Raw genomic sequence first — 17,044 nt, forward strand, 5'->3', positions numbered from 1 at the left:
AAAGGACCTTTACATCAACACTGCAGAATATGTGTGAAAACCTTTATAAATGTTCATGAACGATGCTCATTGGTATTGTTGGTATTATTCTGAACTTAAATATACAGATAGAGAACATTATCTTCCTTTGTGAGTGATTGTACCGCTGTGTTTTGCCAGATAATGCGTATCAATTGTGACACTGCCCAGGAGTACTACATCCAACAGACCATCAAGGACAAGATGCTCGGCTACAGCTTCACGCACCCCAAGTGTAACGCCAGCATCCTACTCCAACTGGCAGTGGAGCTACAGGCACTCAAGGACGAGTTCCACACTGTTGGTGCAGGTATGTGGCTATCAAGGGGGTCAAGAATGGAACACAAGGGTGAGGGAATGGGGATTTTGGGATAGGAAGGTCAGTTAGATACATATTGTCTGCTGTAAATCCGAACTACTCGGTAGTGAAGCGGACATAAAATCACAAAGACAAACTAACAAATAAACAAGTTAGATACATGGCTATTTGGAAGACAGGACAGTTTTGTAGAAATCTAGGGATCTGGTACATTGCTATTGTTCATGGGGAAGGAGGACCATCCTCGAAATTCCATGGGATACATTCTCTTACTCTCTTACGATCATTGCAGGTATCTGGCTAATGGGGAGTCCAGACAGTTACCAGGTGTGCAGGTTTTAAGGAATCAAATACATGCCAATTATGGTGAGGGCAGGTATAGAAACTCATTAAAGAGGGGGGGGGGGGGGGGGAGGATTATGAATGTTGAAGAGAAAGGTTGTGGAAGTAAGTGATAAAACATATTCAGTGAAATCCTGCTATGATCACTCCAATTCTTTTTTGATGATTTCATGAATAGGAGAGTTTCGGTCTGCTTCTGCTACTGATACAACAGAACGATCAGACATGCCACTGACCCAGATTCCAGAGCAGCGACGCCAGGCCAGTATCACTGACATCGCTGTGGAGATTATCAATCCTGTGTCCAAACCAACACTAGCCACCATTGGGAAGAAGGCCAGTAGAGGTCAGTAGATCAGAGGTCAGAGACCAGCAATTTTTTTTTTTATATCGCAAATGATTTAAAAAAATGTTTAACAATTTCCTGTATTGACCTTAATTTTTAAAAGTGAGCACACTTCTCATTTAGTCTTTCTCCTCAATTCCAGCCACAATATTTTCCCAGTCAAGTTCGAGTACAGGTGCTCCGTTTAAGACCACTGTTGTTACCTCAAGTCTGGACAGTACCAGTCCTGTTTTGTCGGAGAGGAAGGTCAGTCGCCGTATTTCTGCCAAAGATGGCAGCAACATCCTGGAGAAGTTCAGAAGACCAACCATGGATGATATTTCTCCTGGAGGTTAGTGTATTTTGTTATAAACGTTTGTTGCTCTCTTACTGTTATTAACATTTTAACTTGATTGGGAATGTTTAAAAGTACTATTTTGCATTGTCGTAATTACTCTCTGTCTTATGAGTGTTATGTTTAAAAATGGTAATTATCATAATTTATAGTGGTAATTATCATAATTTATAGTGATAATTATCATAATTTATAGTGGTAATTATCATAATTTATAGTGATAATTATCATAATTTATAGTGGTAATTATCATAATTTATAGTGATAATTATCATAATTTATAGTGGTAATTATCATAATTTATAGTGGTAATTATCATAATTTATAGTGGTAATTATCATAATTTATAGTGGTAATTATCATAATTTATAGTGGTAATTATCATAATTTATAGTGGTAATTATCATAATTTATAGTGGTAATTATCATAATTTATAGTGGTAATTATCATAATTTATAGTGGTAATTATCATAATTTATAGTGGTAATTATCATAATTTATAGTGGTAATTATCATAATTTAATGTGGTGGAAATAATTGAAAGTAATAAGTTATAAGAATTACAATTATTAAACAAAATGACCAATACTGTTGATATGATTTTATTTTAAGATGGAGAATTCATATAGCCACTGCTTTTAGACTTATTATATTTATTATTCTAGATGATTTTTTGACAATTTTCTGTGAACGAAGATCTGAATTTTAATTCTGATAACGTTTTCTCCTACTCGATACATGATGAATTAATCTTTGGACACGTACTATACAGTATACTACCTATTGAAGCAATGCTCACTCTGCATGAGAGGTTATTCCGTCTTTTCGTATTGCAGAGTTATCTGCTCTTGTGAGCAGGGATTGATAATTACGTCATTAGTTTGTGTGAGAAAATTACGTCGTTTTCTCAAAAAATTATGACGTTACTCTCACAAACAAATGACGTAACTATCAATACCTGCTCACAAGAGCAGATAACTCTGCAATGCGAAAAGACAGAATGCGAACTGTAGTAATCCCCTGCTATATTTGTGTCAGACACTATAGTGATGTCCGAGGCCACAAAGATACAGCGCCAGCCAAACATTGTGCTTCGGTCACCTGGTGCATCTAAACAGAACAGCTTGGATGAACAAGGCAGTGTTCTATACGAAAGTGACGAAGGAGACACACCTAATGGGGGAGGTAAGAAATCTTATATGATCACAACACAAAGTGACGAAGGAGACACACCTAATGGGGGGAGGTAAGAAATCTTATATGATCACCACACAAAGTGACGAAGGTGACACACCTAATGGGGGAGGTAAGAAATCTTATATGATCACCACCCAAAGTGACGAAGGAGACACACCTAATGGGGGGAGGTAAGAAATCTTATATGATCACCACCCAAAGTGATTGTCTTGATTGGTCTCGGAAGGATTTCACCATTACTTCCATTTCGGTAATAATTACTATAATTTTAGTATGCATACTGTCTACAGCTACCAATTCATATATATTGCAATATAAAAATGACAATCCTCTAGACGTCTATTACAATCACGTGTGTTTGCAGCTGCCACACTGTTTCCTCCTTAAGTTATGGCTACAAGGCTACCATATTGTAAAGGCATGGCGAACCTTCTCTCACCTCCACCCCCTTGACAGTTACTTGTCTGTTGATATATGTATTAAGTGTTGTGTAATTTTGGCCAGTTTTTCAACAATTTCTCAAACCTTGTGGTTGTAGTGAACTAATTAGGGTGGTTCTAAGTCACCCAAGGACTGACCCAGTTATAGTGCCGTTACTACAATGGCCACCTGTCATACTGCTCCTCTGCCTTCACTGATCCTTGGGACTGAACTGGATAGATTTAAATAGTAATGGTATTTGCAGTTTGTGTTGTAGTTTCATGTGTTATCCTTCTCAGCGTATTGGTTCTGCTTTTTTTAAGCTTGTCACTTCTTAGATAGATATCCTGGTATCTCTCACGTCTGGTGGTAAACAAAGAGAAGTCCATGCTTTGTCTTACATTTCGTTTATCCTCCAGGCCAAGGAATTATTTTGTGGTGTTTTTGCTCATAGATTTTTGCTTTATTCATCAAGATTTTCTATCTTTAGTCCATTAAGAAGAATGGTCAGTTTTTCAGGTAATTTGGTTTTATTTCTTGAGTGGGGGTAAAACAAGTTTGGGAGAGGGTTCTGAGGTTTTTTTTATGTTCTCACTGACTAAGCAGGGGCAGACATGATACTCTCCAGTTACAGTTATAGGATATCTGTGACAAACCATGTTCACTGATTTCTACCTTAGATCCTTAGCTTTCGTGCCTGAAGACATGTTTTCCACATAACTAATCATGTGGCTCAGTTTTTAGTTATGCTTCCACAGTGGATTGTCAGGGTTTCATGCTTGCTGATTTATCTTTATCATTCTCCAGTCACAAGTTATCATACTTTTCAATAAATTAATTTTGCTTCTGGATTTTTTTTAAAATTTCCCTTACTCTCTGCTTAATATCCTCTCTTGACTGGTATTGCTGAGATTTTCGAGTCTCCAATATGATAAGAAGAAGTCATATATAATATTTTTTTTAAATAACATTCACAGAAAGAATTCGGGGACATGTTATTTTCATGCCGTTTCTTATTGTGAAAATTCTGATTACTTCCACTTTCTTCTGCTTGTCCGCTATGAAACTAAATGCAAGTTACAAAAATATTTACCTTTGCAGACAGATAATATGTAAGAGATCAAGTCTTTTGTTTACAGGTAGTATCTTATCTGGTCATTTTGGTGGAGTGACCAGTCCTGACCTTGACCCCAGGTCACATAGGTTCCAGCGACAAGACATCAAAAGCCGTAAAACATTCAAACGTAAGAAAACAAAAACCTCAAGCAAAGGACATTATGCAAGTAAGAACGGTTGCGATAAAAGTGATAACTCTCCTAGGGGATCACCTACACGGCGCCCTGCTTACCATGGATCCCCAACCCATAGGTATCACGCCACTTCTCCCCAGAAACTTCATCGGTCACCACCCAACAGGTCATATGCATTTCTCCAGCAGAATGCAGAGGCGGAGCTCAAAAACCTTCGACAGGTGAGATCTACATTGGTGGGTGCATCGTCCCCAAGTGCAGCCCGTTCTGTGGAGATGATTCCAGAGAGTGTAGAAATGAAGGTATGTGATACCGAAAGGCGTCAGCCTTGTGCTTATCTGTAACTAAAATGTCAGTAGTAGATAAGAATGTAGCATGACAAGTGTATATATGTTATTTAGTTGTCAATGAGATGCAATGTTACATACGTTTAAATATATATTTGGTTATAATCTGAAATAATAAAACGGTCATTGAAGATTGAATCACATACTGTTCATGTTCAGAACAGCTTTAGACAAAAAAAATGTTTTTAATTTGATTTTGAGTTTAGTAATATTCCTGATTTTTGTAAAGCTCGATTGGAAATAACCAATATGTCGTTTACATTTAATTGAATTTGGCATAATTTTGTGAATTTTCTTCACTTCCACAGCCAAGCAGACCCCGTTACATTCAACGGTCAAAATCACATGACGACCCCCACGGAGACTTCCATGCCCCAGGAACCGCCAGAGGTCGCATTGCCAGACAAGGTGCCCGCATTGTAAGGTCTAGATCACCATCTTGTAGTCCTGTTCGAGTTGGGCAATCGCCAACAGCGAGTCCAACAAGGAACCAGGCCTACATTTCTCAGTACGACTCCAGTGATTCGCTGAACGCCAATGAGAGTTCCGCATTGCTGAAGGACGACGATTCCCTCAGCTCTCCCCAGTCCATGTGTATTTACTTTGACGAGAGAGGAAGAACAAGAGACACTGTCATGTGATACAAAAAAACACCAAACTGGAAGTTAAATACGTTAAAATCCTGTTGAATTGATCACATGCTATTGTGAGATCTGTGACATATAATAAATATATTGTTATGAAGTAATCTCAAATTTCGCCACCTTTTGTGGTCATAAAGGAATTGACGCTTCATCAAGAGAGATGTATAAAGTTGAAATTATGCATGCAGTGCAGACATGGTGAATGAAACAAGTGGCATGGTATAAAGGTTATACTGTAAGAAACTGTTAGTTGTTAATGCAATGTTAATGTGTGTGTTTGTCCGTCCGTCCATTTGTTAATGTTCTGTCAGTAATCAAGAGAGAGTGAGAGAGAGAGAGAGTAATTTTAAAACATTACTGTGGATTCAAAGAGGTTGAGTATGACAAAGTTATGAAAGTGCATAAGTGTTCTTGTGTATTTATGATGTAAATTCAGACATATAAAGCAGATACAAATGTCGTCAGAAACCTCCGTGAGATATGTAATGCTTTTCTGTTTGAGATACACAGTATACAGACTGTTACCAAACATGAAGATTAGGTGCATTCAAACTTGTTGCCAGTGAATGTACTCTGGCAACTGGAAAGGAATATCCTTTCATGGGAAGTTTGATAGAAATAATTAACAAAATCTCATAAAAAACACTTTTTTTAAAAACATTTTGGGATCGATAAGGGGAAGATATCTTTGAGTTTGTTTTGATTGTCTTCCTATCTGATCGCCAAATGTTACAAGAAGGCACAGAACACCATATTGATACCTAAAGATAATTTATTGTTGCTAAGAGTTTTGGATTCGCAACAAATCACCAAAGTATTCACCACATACTGCTGTAATATCCTATCTATAAATACCCTAACAGTATTAACACATAACAGCGTACCGTAAACGTCGATTTGGTTGTTTGTTTTGTTTCCTTACAGCATAATCAAATAAAACCAGTTGTCATGCATGCTGACATTTACTTTCATTTACAACTGTATAGGTTGATCGTTTAAACTTTAATGTTTTGTTTGCGACATGTTTTAATATTTTGTTTTTATACTGGTTGTAGTTTTCAATATGTGTTTGGTCCTTTTGCCATTATAAGCCTTACAAGAAGGCGAATTCAACACAGTTGTCAAAATATTACATACTCATATATAAATGTATATAATTCTGCCGTGAAAGATACATGTAATATATATTCAAAACTATTTATTTTTCCTTGCCAAGACCAAAGGGCAAGGATTTGGGGAATTAAAATGTTATGCTTTGCTTTTACAGTTGTCATAATTGACATGTGAACTGAAATCAACTTTTTCATGGATTCGGAATGAAGGAAACCATATAGATGTTATTGTGATACGTTTGTATTTGTCTGATGTTAGTATTTTAATCTTTGTTTCATGTTTTTTGATACGAGTTAAGCAGGAAGGAACAGTCATTTTTTGTGATATTTGTCGGAGGGGAATAACAGAACACCTGTTGTTATATCGTACTGATGGACTTACTTATTCTTAGAACTAGAAGGTGCCTTTCAGTAATGATTTGCTATTGTGAATTACTGCTAGTAAGTACTGTTTTATGCCAATACACAATCTCTGGAAACATGATCTTCCCCCCCNCTGACCACTTGCATGATATTAGTTTTTTTTACGTTAAAGAGACTGCGACTTTCAATAAAATATCCCTTTTTTATAATATCTTCATGTCCAAAAAAGGTCACTGTGCATGTTTCTTGTGTCAACGTGTGTCAACTCAAGACCATCTGTACAGGGATCAGTGCTGCTTAGCAATACCTTGTAAGCAATTCATTGATTTTAATTTATTGTTATACCTGCTAAGTAACTGTTATGCATACAAAGCACTTTAATTTGCAAAATTAAATCTTTTGTGTTAACATAATAACCATTGATATATGTATTGTTAAGTACGATATAACACATCGATTACTTGAACAATAACCACTGATATATGTATTGTTAAGTAAGATATAACACATCGATTACTTGAACCTTTCAGTGTGTATATGAATTTGCTGGTATTTTGATTTACTGAACATTTTTGTTCTGTTTATATAAAAAAACAAGTTTATGTTTTATATAAATCTATATAACGTGTGCAATATATTTATTTATAAGTTATATTTATTTTTAGATAGAAGGTTTTTTTTTAGATGTAGAATGAAGCATTACATATATAATTTTCATGTGTTTAGTGGGATGTATGTTTGAGATATAATCACTATTTAACCACTTGTGTGGGTGATAATTAATTAGTTGTTGATGTTATGATGTTATATGTATTTATAACTAACCAAAGTCATGTTTACAATGTTAGTAAATAAAAACTGAAATCACTTTATATGTTTCGTTTCTTCTTCTTTTTTTTATCTATATTGCAGTAAATATCCCCTTTTTCGAGGTTTGGGTAGCGGGATGGTAGTTATTTCAAAATATGATTGATCAAGATATGTCTATGTCTCATTATATTATATGACTAAATATTGATTTGGGGATGTTTACAGTAACAGGAATCTAAATGGCTTCTTAAGACAAAGCAAGAAACGGACAAACAGCTAAAGGTAGAAGCGAGATGGCATAAGACATCAAAACTTTGTCCAATTTATAAAATGTGAAGAACCGTTGCCACGGCGAGCATGCCTAAGATACATAGACTATCAAGGTATTTTGCAAAGCAAAGAAAATAGTGAGTCATGCTAGTCATTTTCTTCTTGCAAAGTACTCGCATGAGATAATTACCTACGTTCTCGTGAAGATGTTTGATTGGAGTGCCACAGTATGTGCCGATTCCTTGATATGCTGTAACTACGAACTGAAAAACAGCCGATGGCTCGGACATCGTCACTCCGAGAGACGGACCGATTTCCACATAGCGTTTCTTTTTATCTTTGAAGATGGAAAATGTTTGCAAAAATGCCTATCTGAAAAATAGAGTAGCGTGGATGATGAAGGAAGTTGATCAATGGTTTATTTTTCGTTTAGACATTCCCGAAAACAAACATCTCTGTAAGCGTTGTTTTCATTTGATCCAGTATCTCAGTGGGTCTGTAGGAGTAAACGATTGATAATAACTGCAAAATGTGATTTGAGACTTTTGACTATTTACAACGTAAGCAAAACAACAACAAAAACATTATTGTAACAGTACGAAATTTTAGACATACATGTATCTCCACAATTTCTTATTCTGATTCTTGAAGGGGCCTCACATGGACTTTTCCATAAGGTAAAATATTGGTGAAATGCTATCCAGTAAGTAACTTTTAGAATTTCAACAATTGCAAAGTTAAAACTTTGATTTTGATTAAATACCAATAGTTCGGCATCGTCGTCCAGAGGATGATCTATCATTGTCATTAGAAAAAGACAAAACACAAACATTTTTATATTCATTCTTTTACTCCAGGTAATGTTATTTTGTCGTCATTTTTGTTTTTTTTACGAAACCTGGTTTGCCGATGTCATAGAATGAATGGGAAGTCAACTTTAGAGTAGGCTGCACATGTCACACCTTTCCATAGGTACTCCAATCACCTGAGTATGCAAACAGCTATGGTGTCCTTTTTGTTTCTTCAGTTTTTATTGTAGTTTACATAAAGTCATTGTATTTTTATATCATTATAAAAATAATGTGTTCTGATTGGTTAATGGTTTTCTAATCTTTGCAACCTGCAATTGTTAAACTTCCCTCACTCAATTGCAACATTAAAGTCTTTCCAAAATTGAATGAAATTCAAATTCATCAAGCTGTTTGATTTAAGTATATTTATTTCCAACATTTTGAACAAGGTGTTTGGCACAAGTTATTAAAGTTCGCTTATCGAATTATTCTCCTGGCTGTGTTAGCTATTATACCGGTATGGACTCGGCCTTATCTGATATGTCCTACTTCTGTGAGCAGTTACGAAAATGACCTTCCGTATGAGAATGGACATACCAACAACACCGATCGGTACGTATGTGTTTGATAAGAGTTTTTGTGTGAGTTTTTTTATTGTTAAGCCATCAATGTTAGAATATTGTTATCCGTTGCCAATTGAACACATGTTGAACTTCAAATAGCATCGCAGCTCCAACACGTTACAAATCATACCTTATTTACATTAGTAATAGCAGAAGAATTTTATTGCTCCATTGATGTTATCATTTATCTTGGTCGTGTCGTTCATATACAACATTGCTCTTTTTTTGTTTATATTGATATCATGTGCATCTTGCATTGATGTGTGTAATGAGGTTGTTATGTCATCCTCTATACTCCAGGGGTTACGCTCACTTACGCTCTCTGCACCCCTGGAATATATCATGGCAAAATTGAAGGCTCAGAGCCACCTTGTTGATGAGACAAGAAGACTAGTTCGATCCTTTGATATACATCAAAATAATCTCGCGGTCACGTCACGGTAACAATTGACAGGCTTTGAAGTCGGGCGTCTCTCCTTTGTAACGTTTAAAGGATAGACATCAGCCTAGCGATTGATCAGTGGGTTTTTTACCCGAGACCAATCAAACAGCTATCTTCGTGCCTTCAATTTTGCTATGACATATTCCAGGGGTGCAGAGAGCGAAAGTGAGCGTAACCCGTGAATGTTTCGTGTAATGGTCATACGGCGTTGGAGGTCTACATTGTAACAAACCTTTATCAGTACTATCTATCTAACACAGCTTTTCCATACATTTGAACTCGCGTCAGTTTAGAATATTGAAAAGATAACTGCTGAATATTACTTTTCAGATTCAGTGGGGTTTTAGACCATGCAATATAATGTGCTGTATATCACGCTGTGAGGATACAAGAGAGATGTTGTATAACCCATGTATCCAGAACTCCTGTTTGACTTGAATTTATCAATTATCTTAATTGAAACAGGAATTGGTTCCGAAGAATATCTTAATGTCGTTTTGCTCGAGATGGTAACGTGATACATTGTTCCGCCGTTCACATCGTTCTATATAATATGCATATAAAGCGCAGTTTTAGGTACATTTTTTTGTATGTGATTAACAAATATGAGTAAAGTGTTAATTAGAAGTTTATATTGTGCGAGTGTCGATATATTTCAAGAGAACTTTAAAGCCCTCGTGAAATATATCCATATATATGCGCATTAAGCTCGTGCAGTCTGAGACGTTAGATGAATGTATATATGCGTGGGATCGGATATATATATATATATATAAACTGTATAATTTGGACTTGTTACGTTATATTAAATTATCACATTTTGAATACATGCAATGATAAATCTCTGGTATATCTGATTTGTTGGAAAATGTAAATTAAGAATCAATTGGACTGGGCAACAGGCACATTGTTATTGTGTTGTTCTGGTGCACATGGCATTGGTGGAGATCGAAGTATCCATTATGTCTTCCGGCTGGATTCCGTTTCTTTCAAACCCATGTGATAGAAAAACATTGTTACAAAATTGCACTTGCCTCCTTTTTTGTATTACAGTACATCTTGTGTGGGTTTACGTGACAATCGTCATTGTTGCCTTCTGTCAAGGTTTGTGCCGGTTTCATTCATATTCACATCCTGCATTTAATTTTTGTTAAAAGAAATGTCTTTTTTTTTAATAATGTCAAACATAACAAATATTTTACCAATGCGATATATAAGGTTATGTTGCCGACTTTATTGAATTTGCATTTATTTTTTATTCAATGTCTCTATAATATCGATTGTTGAAAAGGAGTCTGGAATATTTAATGAATGCATTATTTGTACATGCTTTTAAGATTTACATTGTGTTATCTGCAGGGACAGAAGCTCATCGGCTGTTTACACATTTGAGTGGAGGTCATCCGTTAAAATAAATACAAATGTGAATTAGGTATATATAGCTATATCACCCGTATGTACCATACTGTTATATATACATGCTTTGTTTCTGCAGTTGTCACGGGCCTGACATGCATGAAATGTACCGGTGTGGGTCTGCCTAGCTATTGTGTAGGAACCGTAGCATGCCTCTCGGACGAGGTAAGTACAAATGGTTTATACCATCCTCGATATCCAGGGGTTACGCTCACTTTCGCTCTCTACACCCCTGGTATGTCATAGCAAAATTGAAGGCACGAAAATAACTGTTTGATTGGTCTCAGGTAAAACAAACTGACCAATCGCTAGGCTGATACCTGTCCTTTGAAGATTACAAAGGAGAGACGCCCGACTTCATAGCCTGTCAACTTTTACCGTTATGTGACCGCGAGACTCTTTTGATGTATATCAAACGATCGAACTATTCTCCTTGTCTTGTTAACAAGGTGGCGCACACCGAGCCTTTAAATTTGCTATGGCATATTCCAGGGGTGTAGAGAGCGAAAGTGAACGTAACCAGTGGACATCGAGGATGGGTTTATAGCAACTGTCAATTCCCCAAGATCTATTACAATACATAACTATATGGAGTGCTTCAGTACACTTGCACAAAGTAAGATTGAAGACATAAGTAAACAAATAAAACGTTGAATTAATAGTGATTTATTTATTTATTTTCATTGGAAGATCGTCCCTTAATTTACACTCAAGTAACTGTATGCATAAAATATAAACTGTCAATATTTCTTTCAGAAAATATCATTTTACTGATGCGCTCCCTTATGATCTGAGAAAATATTTATATTAGAAAAGGAAAGTTAGCGATCGTGAAATCTTTTTTTCTTTTTCCTTACGTTTTTCATAGCGTTTTGTAATGAGATGACTAGTGTTGTTATACTTAGGGGAAAATATCAAGCATCTTATCTTTTGTCTTTGATAGTCCTTGTAAAATTCAGCTTTATTAGAATACAAGAAAATAGAGCATATTTAATACCTATTGACATACCAATTGTTTTTTATTGAGATGTCTTTCCACAAAAATCAACAATAACGTGGAACAGCTAAAAGAAAAAAAAACATATTTATACCGGTATGTAAATACCATGTCATTTGTGTCATATTTAGTTTTAAAAGAGAAATTATTTTGCCCATCGACACCAGAAATATAACACAAATCTATTAACTCACATTATGTGTTCAAAACCACTAAGGCATAGTGTAAACACACTTTTACAAAACGATGTCGGAAGTGTTTTCCTTTCTTGAATTTTCCAGGACTGTTACACAGAGAGGGTTATTGGGGATGACTCCAATATCTTCTACAACTCGGACTGTCTAAGCCATCAGGTAAGAAAGAATATTTACAGCTGTATTCACCATCAGTTAGGACGTTACATTTGTCTGAGCACCTAGAAAGGAAACTACAACTTCACCACCTAGCAGAAACTTAAAACTCGGACTGTCTTGGCCATAAGCTTGAAAAGATATACTTGGATTACAACTAGAGGTTCCTCATTGAAGTGCGTGGTATTAATTGATATGTGATAAAAATGTTTTCCTTTTGTTTCAATTTCTTGCGAGGAATAGATATTACCGAGGATATTAGATACTTGCAAAAACTACTTGATATAAAGTAGGTGATAAGTTAATGTTGAATTTGAAAGGTAAAGCAATTCTCTTAATGTAATGATAAATCGTTTTATAAAATCTATAATCACACAATATGAAATAAAGGTACATTTGTAACTAACGATAAAGCATGTTCCTTACACAGATTTGTCAGCTAAAGGCTAGAACGTCACGGACATTTCGTTCCCAGATCCATATCTGTGAGGAGTGCTGTGGGGTTGACAAGTGCAACAGCCAATTGTGTAACCAGACGTGTGAGTAGTCGCCAGTATAAAGGTATCATATTTACCAAAGATAACATTCTATCTAATTTACTTGCCAATTTCATAGAATTTGCTGCATGTCCATTTAACAAGTAGCGAATGGCTAAGTCATATCCATTGCTCGCTGTACTCTTTGCTTCTCTTTTGTTCTTCATAGTTTGAGATTAGGACACCACACATTCCTATTCATAGCCAGGATATACTGTTTTATTGGCTTTTTCATACGCTGAAAAAGCACTGTCACCATCATGACACGATTTCAAATAACGCCTTTGAACTTTTATGTATTTTCTTTCAATATTAATGTTCATAAATAGTATCATTGCCTCCTCCCTTTGTTTAAGCATTAAGCAACTTTACGCTATTTGTTGGACATCATTTGCAATTTTCAATTAACCACAGTTGTTATAGCAGATCTTTTCCTGAGCCTTTCTCAAAATTTATTTTCAAAGTAAAAACCATTTCAAGAAGCTCAATATGCAATTATTATAGGGTATATATGTGTGTATATAGGGACACTGGGTAATATATATATAATGACGTTTTTCGATTATATAGCCTTTTACTTTATTACATCGTAAATGGCTGGTTTCGTTCCCAGAGTTACTCCATTGTTCTTGTATAACCCTTTCACCACTGTAGACCATACTGGACCTATCCAGATCAATGCATGGAATAGTTTATCAAAGTTACATAGGGGTGAAAGGGTTAATGATTTTTGCAATGATCTGGCCCTAGTAAGATTTCACTGGATTATTATGAAGATGATGTCAACACAACTGTAACCACACATCAAATCCTTTCGAGGTGTTTTTTTCTGTACCTTTCGTGGTGGATTTCTGTTCATTGTCCATTCAAATGATGTCTTTGGAGTGAAAAAATCCTTATAATTCAAGGTCAATTTTGCAGCGTCCACGTCTACGCGGCAGTGTTACGTGTGTGATGACGTTGCCAACCCGCGTGATTGCACCACCAAAATAGCATGTGGCCAAGATGAGGTAATATGGAGAATTTTAAAACATTATATATTTAGTTAACTTCTACTGTAAAGTTGATCTACCGGCTTTGCATGGTTGCGTTGCCAAAGCATTAGCATAAGGTATCCCGTTAAAAATATGCTCTCATATCATTTTAAAATTTTGCTGTTAACATACATTTGTATTTTGATAAAAACTCTTCTACTTACAGGAATGTTTTACACAGGAATTTATCTCATCAAATTTAGAGAAGCGATACAAACTAAGTTGTGAATCAAGGCAGGTGAGTAAACCAACATTGATGATGAAGTCGATTATCGATAAAAAAAATATTTTTGAAAGAAATAATATTTACATAATATGTAGCATCGTGCCTTGTCCTGCAGAGGTGTCGGATACTGAGCTTATTTGGCAAGAAGCGTTCTTCCTCACAACTTTGTAATGAATGCTGTTCCGGACCCGGCTGTAACCGGCATCTTTGTCCACTAGGTAACTATAGAAACTACATCTTAAAATATCGTTTGTTTATGTTGGGTTGTTTCGATGTTTCGAAGTAAATATTATATAGTCATAATTCTGTATGAGTTGAGTTACCATTTTATAGGAGATTATGAAATGAGTCTATATTTCTATTTTTTAGTTGGGCAAGCCTCTGAGTAGCTGAAATGTTATATTTCTGTGGATTTAAACAAATGTATTATGAAATAGAATAAAAAAAATATCACTCGATCAAGAATTTATTTTTGATCATATTGCGAATATCACGGTTTCCAAGGTCATTCTTGAAATCCTTAACTCCGCCATTTTTGCTACAATATATATAGGCCTATTGTCTCCAATGTGTCGTCGTTATATAAAATGGAAAGCTATTATGTCATTACATTATCAGTTAATGACTTTGTATGACTGTACAATATGTCGTGTGTACACGAGTTCATTCACTGAACTTTGTTTGGTATGCTCCAATCGAAATATAGGGAAAGCGATGCTAGCTGCAGCGTGGACAATATTAAAATGGTGTTTTGTCCGTACTGTCGCGATTTCCTCTTTGTTTCTATGTGTTCGTGAGACTATATAACCTCTGTACGACTTCGAACGAATTCATCTCCTTCTCTGTTTAATATTAACCACGTTTTTGTATTCTTTGTGTATGGATTATCGTTAGAAGTTAACGGATTGCCTCATTGCATATGACTTAACCGATGGCTGTTATTTCATACATTTATTTATGACTTTAATTTTCCAAAATTCTTCAACAGTGGGGCCGTTCCCTGTGATACCTAACCTCCCCAAGCCATGTGTGGACCAGGGGAGTGTGGACTGCGCGAGTCTGTTCCAGGCTGGCCTCCAACCCTGTGCCACTGTCAACAATGTGTCCACCCAGTACTGCCCACACTATTGTGGTTACTGCTGACAGCTTCCATCACACAAATGTCCATCATGCAAATATATAAAGTGTATAAATATTCAACATTATTTATTAAAAAAACCTTTAAAACGTCAATTCGTGCAAATTGACACACCTTTTTCAGGTAATTATCGTGTGAAAGAAAATGATAACCTACTTTTTTGCAAAAATTACTTCTTGATTTTAAAAATTCGACAGTTCAAAACGAATACTGAAAGAAGACTTTCTAGTTATTCATAATCAATTATTTAATTGGGCTAAAACAGTGTATTTAGCATATAAACGCCAAGGTTTTTTTTAACACAAACATATAAATTGAAAACTTATTTTGCTAGCTTTCGAGAAACGTCTGCTTCTATGTATTTAGCAGTTTAAACATCTTATTTATGATAGCTCTGCATTAAAATGTATTCTTGCAGTAAATTGTGAATAGCAATCGCGATGACCAAACTGTAGATCAACGGATGCGTGATGGGTTTATCTATGTCCGTTTGACGGCGTCTGTTGCGAATATTTGTGTCGTGATTGTTAAGAACATGTTAATCGTATCGAAACCAAACTTGCACCGTTTCGGGTCCGTTTTTAAATTAAGAGTTAACGATAAATGCTTCTTGACACGCTATATCGATTGGCCTTTCAACAAATGGACACCATATGAAGTTCTTGGTCTGATTTTAATTCGGAAACGGTGGAATGAAATGTTAATTCTTCAAAAAGGATTATGGAGAATCCGTCTCGGCAACTGATGAACAGACAGTTAGGATAGTTGAACCAGACGATCTATTTGGATTGTATAATATCTGATGATAAAAGGGTAGAGATCAAAGTCAAAAAATATTTGCAAATTGTAATGATTTGGCAGTTCCTAAAACGATTGATAGACAATGATGAAACTTGCACATCAATGCTCAAAAGAATACGAAACTATGGGAATAAATAATTGTTGTGAAAAATCGACGTTTCGTTGTAGTCTTCAATTGTACGACATCGTTATAGGATTGTAAATGGAACTCAAATGGTCCCTTTTTGGATCACACTGATCACACTGTTTGTGGTAACAAAAATCTCAAAAAAGTCAAAGAGCAACCGAATCTTTTGCTGGGACATCATAATATTGGTGCACAGTCATATGGCATTGCAAATTTATAAGCCAGACCCACCACAGAATTATAGGTTATATCTAACTCCCTAGGTAAACACTGCATTGTAAATAATGCTACTTTAATCATTATTGTGACATTATATCGTTGAAACACATGACAACTTGTCCCAGTTGCACATAGCTTGGCTAGAATTGTTAGCTAGTGGTAAGGGGAGATTTTTAATACAAGTACATCAAATCTTAGAATATCATACATCTTTTTAATGCAATAGTTTTGTTGAGAAAGAATTGATGAGTTTTATGTTTCTTATTGGTAACAATTTGATTGTCATCACTCTCTACTGGTTAAAATTAAACAACCTTTGACCAGCCGGGATCAAATGGTTGAAATCGCCTTTTAAACTTGGCAGTTAAAGTTCCCGAATATTCAATATGATATTTGATTATCTATATTTTACTGAAAATGTATACGTAAATTATAAATATGACCATATCCTTGAAATGGCATCGTGATATGTTTTTCAGTACTTCTCATGTTTTAATTTGACAGTAAAACCAGTATACAATCTACTTAAGGTAGAAATTAATACATTTTTTTTTCTTTATGCACTCATAAA

General features: G+C 35.4%; 2 protein-coding genes across 8 annotated transcripts in view; both read left to right on the forward strand.

Moving 5' to 3' along the window:
* The window catches only part of LOC110467393 (protein unc-80 homolog), a 59,719-nt gene extending 52,897 nt beyond the window's left edge, over nt 1-6,822 (forward strand). For all 7 annotated transcript variants that reach the window (XM_021524524.1, XM_021524525.1, XM_021524527.1 and 4 more), the window contains 6 exons: nt 160-328; nt 858-1,025; nt 1,168-1,356; nt 2,399-2,545; nt 4,117-4,529; nt 4,883-6,822. In XM_021524524.1, the coding sequence (XP_021380199.1) occupies nt 160-328; nt 858-1,025; nt 1,168-1,356; nt 2,399-2,545; nt 4,117-4,529; nt 4,883-5,215 (1,419 nt within the window). In that variant the 3' untranslated portion in view covers nt 5,216-6,822. The remainder of the gene's footprint in view (nt 1-159; nt 329-857; nt 1,026-1,167; nt 1,357-2,398; nt 2,546-4,116; nt 4,530-4,882) is intronic.
* A 2,312-nt stretch (nt 6,823-9,134) lies between these two features.
* On the forward strand, nt 9,135-15,496 carry LOC110467388. The gene is made up of 9 exons (XM_021524513.1): nt 9,135-9,176; nt 10,683-10,733; nt 11,125-11,210; nt 12,324-12,395; nt 12,823-12,931; nt 13,850-13,938; nt 14,129-14,200; nt 14,304-14,406; nt 15,177-15,496. Exons 1-9 carry the CDS (start codon nt 9,146-9,148, stop codon nt 15,329-15,331), a joined length of 768 nt encoding a protein of 255 aa, XP_021380188.1. The 5' UTR covers nt 9,135-9,145; the 3' UTR covers nt 15,332-15,496.
* The last annotated feature ends 1,548 nt before the right edge of the window (nt 15,497-17,044 follow it).

The sequence above is a fragment of the Mizuhopecten yessoensis genome, unplaced genomic scaffold, assembly GCF_002113885.1.
Source record: "Mizuhopecten yessoensis strain PY_sf001 unplaced genomic scaffold, ASM211388v2 scaffold11173, whole genome shotgun sequence".
Taxonomy (NCBI): Eukaryota; Metazoa; Mollusca; class Bivalvia; order Pectinida; family Pectinidae; genus Mizuhopecten; species Mizuhopecten yessoensis.

Coding starts and splice junctions, on each gene's coding strand:
- LOC110467388 (XM_021524513.1), top strand. CDS start 9,146: ATGAGAATGGACATACCAACAACACCGATCG. Junction 9,177..10,682: donor CATACCAACAACACCGATCG/GTACGTATGTGT, acceptor TTTGTATTACAG/TACATCTTGTGTGGGTTTAC. Junction 11,211..12,323: donor TAGCATGCCTCTCGGACGAG/GTAAGTACAAAT, acceptor TGAATTTTCCAG/GACTGTTACACAGAGAGGGT.